Source organism: Pyrgilauda ruficollis, unplaced genomic scaffold (assembly GCF_017590135.1).
Source record: "Pyrgilauda ruficollis isolate IOZ18807 unplaced genomic scaffold, ASM1759013v1 scaffold85, whole genome shotgun sequence".
NCBI classification, from domain to species: domain Eukaryota; kingdom Metazoa; phylum Chordata; class Aves; order Passeriformes; family Passeridae; genus Pyrgilauda; species Pyrgilauda ruficollis.
In genome coordinates this window covers 4,097,972-4,112,747 of record NW_024530488.1, presented here as the reverse complement: position 1 = coordinate 4,112,747, position 14,776 = coordinate 4,097,972, and the positions used below count along the sequence as shown (strand labels likewise).

The window sequence follows — 14,776 nt, the reverse complement described above, 5'->3', positions numbered from 1 at the left end:
GCAGCCAGAACAACAATAAAAATTAAATTTTTCTTCTAATGCAGTAGAACAAAATAAGCCATGTAGAGTAATCTTACCAGAGCTTTGCAGTCCACATCTATCGTCCTTTCTGCTGCTGCAGGTGCACTGAAAATCTTCAAGGAGTACCACACTTTGCAATTTGTAGAACTTTCTCCTATGTTAGAAAAACAAAAATGCCTTACAAATTATCCAATGGGGCAATCAATCTTAGCAGCCTTCAAATCAATGAGAACTTTGAACTTTTAGCAGAAATGCCAGTCACTCTTCATACTGAGACAAAACAAATCCTGAACTGATTTAATCAGTGTCAACAAACTGTATTATCTAATCCCTTCTTGTCAAGATTCAAAATAGTAACAAAATTAATATATACAAAAATGGAATGGAAATAGCACTTTGGCAAATTAGCTTCCTAGACTACCACATTGTCTCTGGGTTTTAAATATCATTGATTTGTAACTAAAACTTCAGAGCAAACTGACAGTACTTTTCTAATTTTATATCAGGAAACCAAAATTACTTCCTCTCACACAATAGTTTTTGTATCTAGCATTTTCCTGGTTTTAGAACACAGTCGTGAATGTTAATAAAATTATCTCATCAAACTCATTCAGGTAGATGAAACAAATTAAGCCTGAAATCTCTACCATAAGGCCTGATTTTCACAGCACAGATATTTAATGTGGCAGGATTTTTTCATATATAAAGAATTTTTCAGCCCCTTTTAATAATGCCTACCTAAGAACTACTTGCACTATTCCTGTTTGTCAGCAAATTGTATGAGATGAAAATAGCCTTAATCCTCCTACTCACACTTTCCTGAATTATACACTAGAGAGCTCTATTAGCACTCCTGTTTTACCACAGCATTACCTTGGGAGCTCCTACTGGTTTTCTCTTCTGCTATGACCCCAGCTCATCTCAGAGTCACCATTCTCCTTGCTACAGTTCCTTATTCCACATATATGACTTTATTTCCAAACCCTCTTTCCAATAAAACTGTTTCTGACAGGATTTATTTGCCTTATTTTCTTACAATATCCACCACTCTGTATTAACTTACCCATTTTCTTTAGGCTAATTTGATATGCATACAATTTACTGGGTTTTAATACCAGAATTCCAGGCTTACACTGTCTGGAATAGCCTCAGTGTCTTACAATCTATAAAAGTTAGCATCATTGAGCTAAAGAGATCTTCTGAACGTCCATTAAAGGACTGTGGCATGTACAGGATCCCGAGTTTAATCAATTACAAAAGGTTTAAAAAAAAAATGCACAGAAGGGAGGTAACTTCTGCAAGAAGGGAGAATCACCTTACACCAAAACAGAACATACTGCCTTGAAAGCTGAAATAAAAGTTCTTAATTAAAAGATAAAAAGAAAATTAAAGAGTACCCATAGCTTGTGACATCACATTCTTCAAGAATGCAGTCAAACTGTAGGAAAAGCTCTGAAATTCAGGTAGGAAACAAAAGAGCATGAACAGCAATGTTCCATTTACCAAGGATATGTGATTAAACTGCAGGACAAAGGGATTTATTAAAGTATAGCAAGACATTCACGAATGAAAGTCTGTAAGGTTAAGGAAAACAGAAAAGAGCATAAGCTGCTATTTAAACAAAAAATTAACAATGCTGCCACCCTCTCCACAAACCTCCAAGAACACTCATACCAAAAAAAGCTCCACCCTCAAGTGACAATTTGCTAAGGATTTAAAAAAGCAGTAGCAGAACCTTTTCAAACATCTGAAGCTGGTAGCCTGACAAACTCAGAAGCACTGATAGATGATCAGGGTGGAAAAGGAATGCTCAAGGAAGATAAGGCTGTAGCAGAAAATCTAAATTAATTCTTTGCAGTAGTGTTCATTACAGTGGAGTTCAGCGACTTTCTAAACTCTAGAACTTTTTTGAGGGGAATGGTCAGAGAGACTCTTCCAAATTGAGGTTTCAGCAGAAAAGGTTTCAGAGCAGGCTGATAAAGAAGAAAGTAACAAATCACCTTTGCAAGAGAGTGTCTGCCCAAAAATTGTGGTTTAATGAAAGGTGTCCCTGTCCATGGCAGGGGGGTTGGAAATAGACAACCTTTAAGGTTCCTTCTAACCTAAACCACCCTAGGATTCTGCAAGTCTCTGAATTCAAAAGGATCTCATGTATTAAATTGTGGGGGTGCAAACCAGCATGTGACCCCTTGCTTAAGTCAGCTTGGGATATGAATGAAAAAGCAGAGAATGTGTTGCCAATTTTTAGACAGGTCTCCTGCATAAATTCAGAAATTACAGATGTGAGTTTGTTTATGTATTCCAAAGAAAATTATTACCATCACAATAAGGGAGAGAAGCCACAACACACAAAACTATTTGAATTCTTTGACAAAATCAGCAGCTGTGTGAATAAGGGAAATGTGGTTTACGTAGTACCCCGCATAGCTACTTGTCATTACAACATTAGACTTTCCAGCAATTCCTATATGTTGCAGCCAAGTTATTTTTCCATATACACTTAGAGCCTTCATTTTCTCTCTGACCACACATTTCTCCTTGGCATTCATAACTTTCCTGAATCACATTCCTGTTCTTCATAACTGCAGTAATATAAAACTTATTGTCTACTTCCCTTCTCTCTTCTTCCTTTAATATACAAAGTCACTCATTCTGTTCAATTTGTTTAAAAAATACTCTAAAATTTCTGATATTTCTCAAAAGCAAAGGTTTTGAGGTCAAGTTGCTTTCTTTTTAGTTTTGAATTCAAGTATTTTGAGCTATTAAAACTTTTTTTTATGTTAGAAATTCTTGATTTCTTTTTTTCTATTTTTTATGCATTTGAATGCCTAGATTCATTTCTCTTTAAATTTTTTCTCACTTTTGAAAAATCAAATCTTTTTTTCTGGAGACCCTAAATAGAATTCAGTACTTACAGATTACCTTTCTGGGAAACAGCTATCATGCTTGGGAGGGAATAACTTGTATGGATTTTCCAATTATATTACATGCATTTAGATATTTTTAATGATAATATTATTTGCATAACACTTGATATTTCCCTAAATATTTTTAAATACTTTCATGGAAACAATTTTTTAATGCATTATATGAATCTGGAAATTCTCTGCTGAAGGAGCATATTTTTATTTTTGCAGCTGAACCCTTGACTGAAAGTTTCTGCAATTTCTGCTTAGTATTAAGCCTTGAAGTTGCATAAACTTTTTCTGAAACAAAGCTGAATTGTTGTATGCTGCCCACTTGGATTGTTAAAAGCATAAAACTCAGTGCTTTATCCTCACTTAGCTGAAAACCTGATATCAAATAGTGATTTAAAGGTGAGTCCCTGCTCATGCCCTTACACATATAATGCATTTGAACAGGCTACATCAAGGCCAATTTATTGCAAGTATCCTCATCTCCAAGTAATTATAGACTAATTTTACTCCAAATTTATTCTCTTCCTAAGGCAACCCACAAGACAGAAGCTAGTTCATCCTCTCAAGAGTACTCAGAAGTCACTTCCAAAGCTATAAAGCTTAAGCTCACTGGAAAAAATAAAATATTATAAACAGATCAAAGTAACAGCAAATGCTTTTGGAATTTCCTTTAGTTCTATCTCAGCATTTAGACCCAAAAAACAACTTACATGGCTGAAGTGTAGTATTAGTAATTAATTTTCTAAATGTAGAGACCAGAAAGTCAGGAGTTTGGGGATTTCTTTCACCATTTTTTATAGAGTTTTTCAGAGTTTAACTTTACAGAGAGTAGTTGCTGGGAAAGGCTCAATGATCAGGGGCAATGGAGATAAACTCAATATACTCAGGCTGGAACTCAGAGATAGCTCTTTCTCTAGGCACAGAACAAGGTTATATTTTTCTGTTTTCTGCACACATTTCAAAAGCAGGCAGAAAAAAAAATAGTATGCACTCTTCCTTTTCCCTGTACTTTTCTAAACTTCTATTGACATTTTTAATGCATTTTAAGTCTTTTCTTAGAGCCTGAGCACTGCACTTTGATTTCTTGTGAGATAAACTCCATTTGACTTTAGGCTTGGGTCTCTTATCTCCTCACTCTGGGCCCTTGATGTCAAATAAAAATCCTTTGCCCGCTTTATGCAACCACCAGGTCATGATCTTGTCAGATTTCATGAAATAAACAAAACAAATTGCAGTCAGTGCTTCAGATGGAAATCACCTCTAGAGAGGAGCAAGCAGAAATCTTCTGAACATAAAAATGCATCTACTTTAATATTTAATCCCCACCACCTTCTCTTTCAGTCTCTCCTTTGGTCAGCAGGCTTTCACCCTGACTAGTTAGGATCAAGCATCTGTCACTAATGGTTACTGCAAGCCAGCATCTTCCATAGGTCAGCTCCTGCATATTCAGTTAGCACCACTGTCAAAGTGTGGCATTCACATGCTCTGGAAAAATCCCTTCACCCAGGATACTTCTCCTGGGAAGCTGAGAAGCCTCAGAGAAAAGGAAAACAATTCTTATCTCATTTGCTTCTCCTGTGTGGAATGTGTTTGGAGATTGTTTACCCACAGGTGATTGTTTCATTGGATTCTGGTTTGAGTTGTTTTGACTAATTGGCCAATCAGTGCCAAGCTGTGTTGGGACTCTGGGGAGAGTCACGAGTTTTCATTATTATCTTTTTAGCACTTAGTAAGTCTCTTTTCTGTATTCTTTACTATAGTATAATATTCTTTAATATAATATAGCATTATAAAGTAATAAATTAGCCTTCTGAGAACATAGAGTCAGATGCACCCTTTCTGCCTGCCACGGGGGTGCCTGCAAATACAATATAAAAGAGCTTCCTAATTTTGAGGTTTTAGAACTTTCCCCAATTATTTTGTAATTTTTGGTTTTACTATGCAATCACTGGAAACACAGAAAGCTGTGTAATTCCTGTTTCATGTAGTTACCAGTGACCTGGGGGAACACCAAAACCAAAAAAAAATTTGGCATTATTTCTGTATCCATTCCTTAATAACAAGTCAATTTCTTCAAGTAGTATTTATCTACAGTAATTACATTTGTGAACAGACAGTTCTGTATTTAAAATACAGGACTACTAAATTGCAATTTACATTAACATTAAATTTGAACCTTCAACAAACATTTCAGGTTAAAACTTCAAACTTCCCTTCCAAACCTCATTCCAGATTGTATGATATAACAAAATTATTGGTTTTTCTTTCTGAGCTGAATATCCTTTTGTTATCAAATCAGTCTGGTGCCTTGTCCTACTTCTTTCTAGTGATACAAATAAACTGTTTCTCCTTTGCTGATCTCTTCATTGATTGTGCAGTTTTAGAAAATGTCATAAAATCTTCCACAGCATACCAGTATTTTAAGCCATACACTTGTAATCTTCTATTTTGTATCACATCCTGAAGTTATCAATTCTGAAATCCCCTTCCTTCTACTCACAAGGTGCTCCTCTCTACTCACTTGGATGAGAATACCTTATTACCATATCAGCCACAAGCTGAAATTTCTGATCTCTCTGTCTCCTTTCCTTAAATTTGCTTTTCATCCTCTGTCTGCTACACCAGCCATTAAATGTGCTGTCAGTTATAAAAAGAAAAGATCCTTCTCTCCTGATGGAGACAGAGCTGTCCATCAGCTCTGAATGACACATCACTGATGATGAAGGAAGATTTGCCTTGGTGTCCTGAAAATTGTAAAATTCCAGGGTCTTTGGGAAGGGAATGTGTGTGTGACAGGACACAATGGAGGGAACTTGAATTCTACTGCTAAATAACATTAGTTTATTTGAAATACTTCATCCAAATTTTGCTGATTTCTTGCATTGGCATCAGAAATATGATTATTTAAGGAAAAAGCTGAATTTAAGTGATATTTTCAAATTTAATGTGAGTTCTTTGTACAGCATTTTTACCTAATATCTACAGAGTTAATATAACAATAAACATTAATAAAGTACATTCAATTCCATTTTTAAACAAAACACTCTTAGATAGGAATGTTTAAGGGTATGGGTTTATTTTGGAATAGTGGGCAGAAAAATAACAAAGCATGATTACTTAATTCTCAAGAAAACTTCTTAGGCTGAAAGTTATAGACATTCTCATTGAGTGAACATCCTTAATGTTGTCCTCATAGGTATACTGCTGTACTTTACAGAATGTAAGACATAAATGAAAAATGACATTTTGTCTAGCTGCCTACTATATATAAAAATGTAACTGCTTTTAATATGTAAAGAGCTCATGCAGAAAAAAACCCCAAAATTTAAACCTTTCTGATTTATAATAAATACTTTTCATATAAATTATGTGAAACAGACTAGCTGTAAAGCCCATGACTATTTACATTCGTTACTTTTCCTAACTAGAATGGCCTTAACCAGCTAAGAATTACTATAAAAAGATCTAATATTTCTTTTGCAAACTTTTAGTGACAATTTTAGTTTCCCTACAATGCTAAATTTAAAAACAAAAAATATTTTTTACAGAGTTTTAGGGAATTATTTCAGACTCACCATAAACCTCCAAGTTCATTCCAGATACAAAATTGCAATAATCAGTCCTAAGACATGTAAACCTTTTAGAAAAAGGTTTTGGATACTTTTGACAGTGTCTCTAGATAAATCTAATTGGTTCACATGCTGAAGGACAAGCCTGCAATTTCTTCTGTGTAGGTAGACCCACTACTCCATTGAAAAATAAGTTAAATCTTCTTTTAACTGGCTCTAGATACCTCTCTTCACTTTTAGTTTCCAAGTATAAAAAAGCTGTGCTTGATTTATGGGGGAAAGCTGTAAAATATTAACTCATTAATAAAATATTGCAACCCTACTACATTAAGAGCTCAAAATGATGCAAAAAGTCAGACATTTATATTCATTTTTACTACATGAGGAATAACTTATCCTTGAAAAGGCAACACTTCTACACTTTCTTCTTCCAGGAAAGTTATTAGTTTAGGGGTTTCACCTTTAGGCTTGAGCTGATGGGTCTTCTCGCCTAAGGGTTATACTTTTTCAATAAAAGTAATCAATATGTACAGCTTTTAAAAATGCTTTTGCATAACATGGCATGATAAACTTTGCTCTCAGCTGCCATTTTACGTACATGAACATATTTGAGAAACCTGAACATTTAAATGAATATTCATGTCATGTATTCCACATAACACTACTTGGAAAAATATTTTAATATTCATCAGTCATTAATCTTCCTTATAAAGGATATGATGTTATAATTCCCCAAGAGCAACTTCCATAAATTAAGAGTGTACCTTACGTTCTGTATCCAGCCTAAGTCATGGAGAGGGACAGTCCTTAAAGTGACTGAGGATGGAAGATTGCATCAGTTTGCACATGTAAATTGGAAGTGATGTATGAGACTGGTGCCTTTGAAATGCTGCAATTTAAAATTAAATTATGATGCTTTCATGTGTAAATATGTACTTAATATTAAAATAATTCAGAATTTTCAAGTTAATATAGTACCTATAGGCAGGCTTGGTGAAGAAGGGTATTCTACAAAAGGAAAATCTGAAACACAGATAAAGGTTCCTTTTCTTCAGGACTTGTCCTAAATCAGGCAAGAACTGTATCTCCAGAACCTTTTCCACTCAGGAAAATTTGGAAATGGAAATTAGAACATTTTTTTAAAATGCAAAATCAAAATCTTATTTTGGCCCTTGGAATTATCTGTGAATAATACAACACAAAGCCCTGAAAAAGTGTCTGACCTTGTAAAAGGCAGAAATCCAGAGCCTCTCTTTTTTAAATTCTGGCTTCAAATCCATCTTTTCAAATGCACATCACCACCTTATGGTGCAAATTGAGATACCACTAGCCCATGAAAGACATTCCTTTCCTCTAAACTCCTTCAAAACTGTAAGAAGAGAGAATTTTAACACTAGACAGCTTATTTCAAGGAAATGGATGACTAACGCCGTTGGCATCTTCCATTTTTGTAGCTCAGCCTTCCATACTATTAATACCACCACAGCAGGATGTTCTAACACCATTTTTCAGGTAGACACCTTTACTCCATAGACACTTTCTCATCTCCATCTCCCAGGTAACAACTTCAAAAAAATCACCCAGCAGATCTGCTATGTCTGTGGGATGTGGAAGATGGAAAATATCTCATTACTTCAGAATACTCTTGATGTCCTTCATAAACTCTCAATACCTTGATATGATGATGTCACAGCTCTCCCTTCTCCCCTGCAGTTGAGTGATGAAAATGTAATTATGGAAAATGTGGTTATTCACCTTGTATAGGGCCTTTTTTCACTCTCCATTTGGGTTGTATCCTACACTTATCCAGGGTATGTATCTTTCATGACATTTAGCCCAGCCTGTCTACTGGTGACAGAAAATCTGTCTGCTTAACACACTGAGACAGAAATCAGGATCTGATCTTATTAACATGTTAAACTCTGTCTGATGAAATCATGGCATAGGAATAAACTCAGGGCACATGACAATATGTCATCCATGCACTTGTGACATTAGTAAATACAGATCTAAAATAAGAGATAAAAAAATCAACAAGAACACAGGTAATATATTTGTCATTAGAATCCAACCCCCCTCACCTTTTTGAGCTCTGCAGGCAGCATGACATATGTGAACACAAAGTATGCAAAGAGTAGGGAAATTTCAAATGCTGAAATGAAATCCAGCAAATTTTGGCAACACAAGAATCAAAACTTCACTGCTTTGGTGGTTTTGGAAGGGAGTGGAAGAAAGTGCGGCAGGGGGCAGGGAAGGGATTATTCTACCTTAGTAAAAGTTTGAGGAATGAATTCTGGGGAAATGAATTCAAAGGATTGTCACAAACCTTACTAATGTAGGTCCAATGTCTCAATTACACTTCTTACTGTGCCTTCCTAAGACCATAAAGCCACACACTGAGAAGAACCCCAGATTTTCATAACAAGGTTGAATACTCACTGCAGAGGTGGGATGGCAGGGACATTTAAAAATCTGCTACATAAGGAATCTGCCACGAATAAATCATTGAAAATAAAGTTGGTGGGTTTCAAGTGCAATGGTCTGTGTGTTGAGAGCAACCTGCACCTCACACATATGATGTCACATGAGTTCTCAAAATTTTCCCTTTAAGGCATTTTTTTGTCTTTTATTGCCTGGCTCTATTAATTCTCTCTATTCTTAGAGATGATTAACATGTCTCCAGTGGTTACCTCAAAATCAGACTGCTATCATAAGCAGAATCTTTGTGGTAATTTACAGGAAGATGATACTTTTTCAGTTACTGCACTATGGTTTTAGAAGTTTGAATAGCAAGGAAGAAGAACTAGAAATTTTCACTCAGCATAAATTTATATAATTGGAGATTATATAGTGAAGTGATTGTTCAGATTACTAACACTTTAAAAGTACTGTTTAACTTCTAATGTGAAGATAAGTAATATTTGCTTTAAGACTCACAGTTATTTGGTTATTATAATTACCTTCGTTCAAAGACCTGACAAAGACAGAAGCTGAGATTAAGTGGAGAAGATACTTAAAATAATGTAGTCTAAGAGTTGAGTAAGGAAATAATTCCAAAGGGCAAAGAGACAAGAATAACTCAAGAAGTAAAGTAAAAAAAAAAACCCACAAAGTAGCTGATTGTTAGGCAACTATGAAAAGACACAAAACCACAGAAAAACTTATATAACCAACAACAATTTGAAGTTCAAAAAACGATTGTTTAATAAATTATTTTATTTTCCTTAGAGAAGATTTTTGAGGAAAGACGATGCTCACAATTTTCATATGCACGAAAGGTTGCTACTAGGAGTGACCTCTGTGATGGAGAGAGTAACAAATGGTGGACTTTAGAGAATGCAAAAAGTATCAGTGGAACTTTGCAGTAGTGAGGGTGGAGAAGAACCAGGACAGATTACCTAGGTCATGCCTGGTTTATTAGTAAATAACTTTGAAGGAAATCCTATAGGAATGGTTGTCAAAATCCACAAGGAAACAAGTTACTCTTACCAAGTTATACTTAACTAACACACTCTCATGACACAAAATGTCTCAAAACAGCCTCATTCCCAGCCATAATCTTTAGCTCACATAAACTGAATTGTGATACTTTGTTAAGAAACACAGTCAGGACTGTGTTAAACTAATGACCACAAATTATGTACTAAACCTCCCTGCTTCCTCCTACTTCATACAACTTTAAAATTAGTTAAATTATGAGGGTTTTGGGATTTATCCCCAAGGACTACTGCTTTTTTTTTTTTTTTTCCAAAGGACTACTGTTCTTTCTCCATTTGGCATATTTGTCTTTATTTCTACTGACACCATTTTTCTATCTCTGTCTACCTATGTCTTAACCTTGGAAAAATCCAAAGGTAGCAGAAAACTCCAAAGGGAACCTTGTTTCTGACTATCAACTTTTAAGGTCTCAGATAAGAAACAGAAAAAAATATTGCTCATTCCTATTATGCTGGCATATAAAGTTAAGGGTGATCACAGACAAAAGGATCTTAAATTTCCCTGCAGGCCCTCTGGAAGGTTGGAAAACTCATCAGTAATATTGAAGGACACACACAAATCCAATATAAAGCATGTAACAAGGAAAAGAATGGAAAAGAGAATAGAAGGGAAAGCCACCTTGTGTCAGAAGAGCCACCAATACCAACTGCTTGAAAAAAATTTTAAAAGTATATGGTAAAATAACCTAGAACTTTTTATTCTGCCTCTTGGCAGAAACAGCATCCACTGGCCAGGTTTTGCATAGAGCTGCACATTTTAAGAGCGTGTAAACTGTGACTTATGCGAGGAAATCACTTGCCAGGTGAACAGCTTGGGCAGCTGTGTCACAAATACTTCAACATGTCTGAAAAGACAAATGCCAGCTTAGAAGTCATGTACACACAGTCACAGCTGATATACCCTTGGCACAGTAGGTTCAGTTATACTCAGATGATTTCCAGTCAGGAAATTCCTTAAAATGATACCAAAGTGCTTTCATGTTCATGTCAGAATGAAAAGAAAACATTTTAAATAGCTCATAAATGTATGAATTTAACAGTTATATTTCTTCAGAGAAAACATAATTGCTCAGAGTTTCAGGTTTTTTTCATTTTTTCTTTGTTTGTTTTTTTTTTTAATGTGTGATGTTTTACTACATAAAATGCCTTCATAAATTTAACATTTCAACTCTTAAGAACTCTTTAAAATAGAACATCTGACATGAAAAAACTGTAGCCAGAAAAAAACAAATATTCAATTAGTATGACTTTATAACTGGTTAAAATCTTTTACTGAATAAAGAAAAACCATACCAATGTGTAATTAATTCTTGTTTTCAACTTTTTTTTCAGTCATACACAAGTTATTGAATTAAATATGATTGTAGATTGGTGAAACACAGATTATATAAAGAGTATGTAAGTTAAACACAATGACCTGTGACAAGGCTAGCAATCAAAAAATACAAAAAGTCAGCAGAAAAGCAGCAGGTATTCTCCAATTGCAGAAGTCTGCTCAAAATATGGCACATAGTTATTACAAAGGCTTTTTATTTCTAAGTCTTAGCAGCAAAGACCCGCTAAAGGTCCTTAACAATCCTCTAGGTGTAATATGCTGTGGTGCAATATATTTCATGGTCTTTATTGCGAAATTCCAAGCCTTATTTTATTATTGTCAATATAACATATTAAAAATAAGCTTACTGAAGACAAAGTGAGCCCAGTTTTTACCAGTGCTGTGTCACAAAAGCAAATAACTGTTCTAATGAGTTGCAGCACAATACAAGAAGCACGAGCCTTTCACCTGACAGTCAAATACCATTCAATCAGCTGAATTATGGAATCTCCCTTGCAACAGTAAAATCAATTACACTGTTTCCCTAGAAGTTTTTTATCACTCAGTTTGCAATTCAGCACTTTCAAGAAAGGAAAAAAAAAAACCAAAAAGACCCCAGAAATGCTGAGTACAACATATCTTCCTTTCTACTACAGAATGTAATTAGTATTCAAAGATTTTAACCCCTTCTAGCTAACAGGAAACTAAACTGACAATATTTCCTTGAAGATACATGAATTTTAACTGAATCTTTAATTTTAATTAAATTTGATTTTATGATATGAACCTACATGAGATTTCAGTGAGAAGCCAGCTCACTTCCAGACAGGGTTCACTTTTAAATTCTCTACCATATGCAGGAGGCTCAGTGTATGCAGTTTCCTCTTAAAAACATGCTAAATATTAAAGCTAAGAATGCCCATTTCCTATGTGAAGATAGTCCAGAATTACAAATTTTATACCCCAATGAGTGACTCCTGACTTCCATTATAAGAAAAAAAATATTCTGTATTTACAGATAAAAAATATTTTTTTTCCAAAATACTGGGGGTTTGCTAAAGATATCAAATTAACCAAAAGCATTGTATCAACCCTAATAGAGTCTTACTGCAGTGCTTCCTAGGAACACAGCTAGGCAAAGGCAAAGGCATTAAAACTGACAAATGTCTCTTTTCTTTTTCAGTATAACCCTTTTACTTTAAAATGATCCTTTCAAGTTCATTGGGATTTGGGTAACTTTCCATTCTAAATCCTGTCACAGAGTAGGCATTTCATCTTATTCCCCTAAGGAAAGGCAAAAAAGCAACAGAAAGCAACATCACACACACAGAAAAGGCAACATTTTTTTCTGGGATAAAAAATATGTCTTCACTGAAAGAGGTATTAAAGATTTCTGGTGAGCATGCAGGTCATTTTAGGAAAATGGCATTTATTTCTCTATACATCCATAAAATACAAAATCACTTATATGAAATAGCATCCTGAGCACAATGATGAAGTGGGCAGATTTTCATTAGATTTCAGAAAACATATTGTGGAGTTGTGTGAGCAATTTATGTCTTCAATAATAAAAAGAAAATATGAAGTAAAATTCCATTAATTTTCAAGCAGAAGATCTTTATGCTCATGTAATTCCATGCTAATAAAATCAATCCTTCATTAATTTAATGGATATTGTCTGCCATATTTACAGTAGATGAACTTTATATGGTTGTTCTTACTAATTTCTCAATATATTGCTGTGCAAATAAGGTGTAGGTAACCAATAAATCCAGAGAAGTTAGTGAAAGCAATCCTGCAGTTCTTTCTAACATTCAATAACAACTAATGCATATATCACATTATGAAAGAAGATACATTCTTCCTAAATAACACAAATTTACTTTAATATATTACCAGAAGTACTAATCACAGTTTTACAATTAATTCTAAATTTCAAAATCTTCTTTCATACACATACACTCACTCTCTGATGACAGTGTATCATCTATCTTTTGCCACAGAGGGAAAGGGAAACAGTAGTTCCCCTAATACTTAAAATTTCATAGTTGTGCCAAGAACTATTAGGATTCTACCCACAGAGAAAGCAAAATAAATATTTTGAGAGAGACAATACAGACCATAACAAATAAAGAACTGCAATGGACAAGAAATATCTATTGCCTGCTCTGTAAAAATAGGAGTGCTCCTTCGCTAGCTAGTTCAGCAAACCTACCCCATAACTGAATGTGTGAGAATGCAGGAGTGCTCAGTGTCTTGGATAAATTAAAAGCCAGAATTCTGAGTGGGAAATTTATTTTGCAGCTGCTACAGAAATAAAAGTCCTCACAAATTCCAGCACAAGGCTACAGAGGGGACAAGAGGACCTAAGATAGGCACAGAACTCCTTCATGAGAAAACATTGGGATGAACTGAGACTTTACTAACAAAAAAAGTACTTTCACAGCTATAATGGCCTAATCACAAATAGTCTTCAAGAATAACCTATTTTTAGCTTCGGAGGCAGACAGTGGCAGTAGTACATGGTGCAACCTTGTCTAGTTACCAAAGGCTAGCACTACTTCTAATAATATTAACAGCAACAGGAAGAAGAAGAAGAAATTAGATTGGAAGGAGAAATGTTCTTTATTTTCTTCTCTTGGAAATTATACTCCCTGTCATCTTAAAAACGTAATTTGGACTCGATCTAATGTTTTAATTGATATTTCTGAATTGCATAGTTTTCAGAAACTTGAAAGAAATAAATAGTATATTATTATAAATATACATATAAACTGTGTTCTGGATTTGTAAATCTGTTTATAAATTAGCTTAACTGTTGGATTTTCCAAATAGGCTCTGAGAATGTTTATTCAATTATTTCCTCTGCTTGAAGGACTGAACATAAACCTTGAAGGAAGCTGTTCTCACCCTTAGACAATATTGTTGATGTTGCAGTAATTTGAATGTCAAATATCTTGGGGAGAGCTTCATATTTTTTTGGTGAAAGATTAATTTGAATGTTTCATAATATTTAGATTAATGTAAAAGATTCAAGTCATTATTCAGCTAGAAAAAGCTCCACACAGTAAGACTTCTCTAAAAATCCCATATTTGATTTGAACTCCACTTCCTATGAACTGCACCATCTATTAGGCCATAAAGTTTGACTTTTTCCTGTTTTCTGGCTCAGTGAACACTTTCACAGGTCACAGCAACTGAAACAGGATGATAGAGGAGACTGATGGGGACCTTCCCTCTATCCTCATCTCACCTCATTATCTCCAGCCCCAGACACGCTTACAGGACTGTGAGGAACTGGTAAATATTAGTGTTCTTTTTCATTACCATTATGTACTCTCTGTGTGTTTATAATTCACTACTTGCTAAAGGGTAAAATAATAATTGTTTGTAAGCATGACAAGGTAGGAAAGGCAAAATGATGACCTAGAAAGAGCATGTCAAACACTCCAGCAT

At 34.6% G+C, this 14,776-nt stretch overlaps 1 protein-coding gene across 1 annotated transcript in view; it reads right to left on the bottom strand.

The window, feature by feature from the left end:
* CFAP47 (cilia and flagella associated protein 47) overlaps positions 1–14,776 on the bottom strand; it is a 259,734-nt gene that overhangs the window by 101,669 nt on the left and 143,289 nt on the right. The window contains exon 51 of the mRNA XM_041487933.1: positions 78–175. Within this exon, the coding sequence (XP_041343867.1) occupies positions 78–175 (98 nt within the window). The remainder of the gene's footprint in view (positions 1–77; positions 176–14,776) is intronic.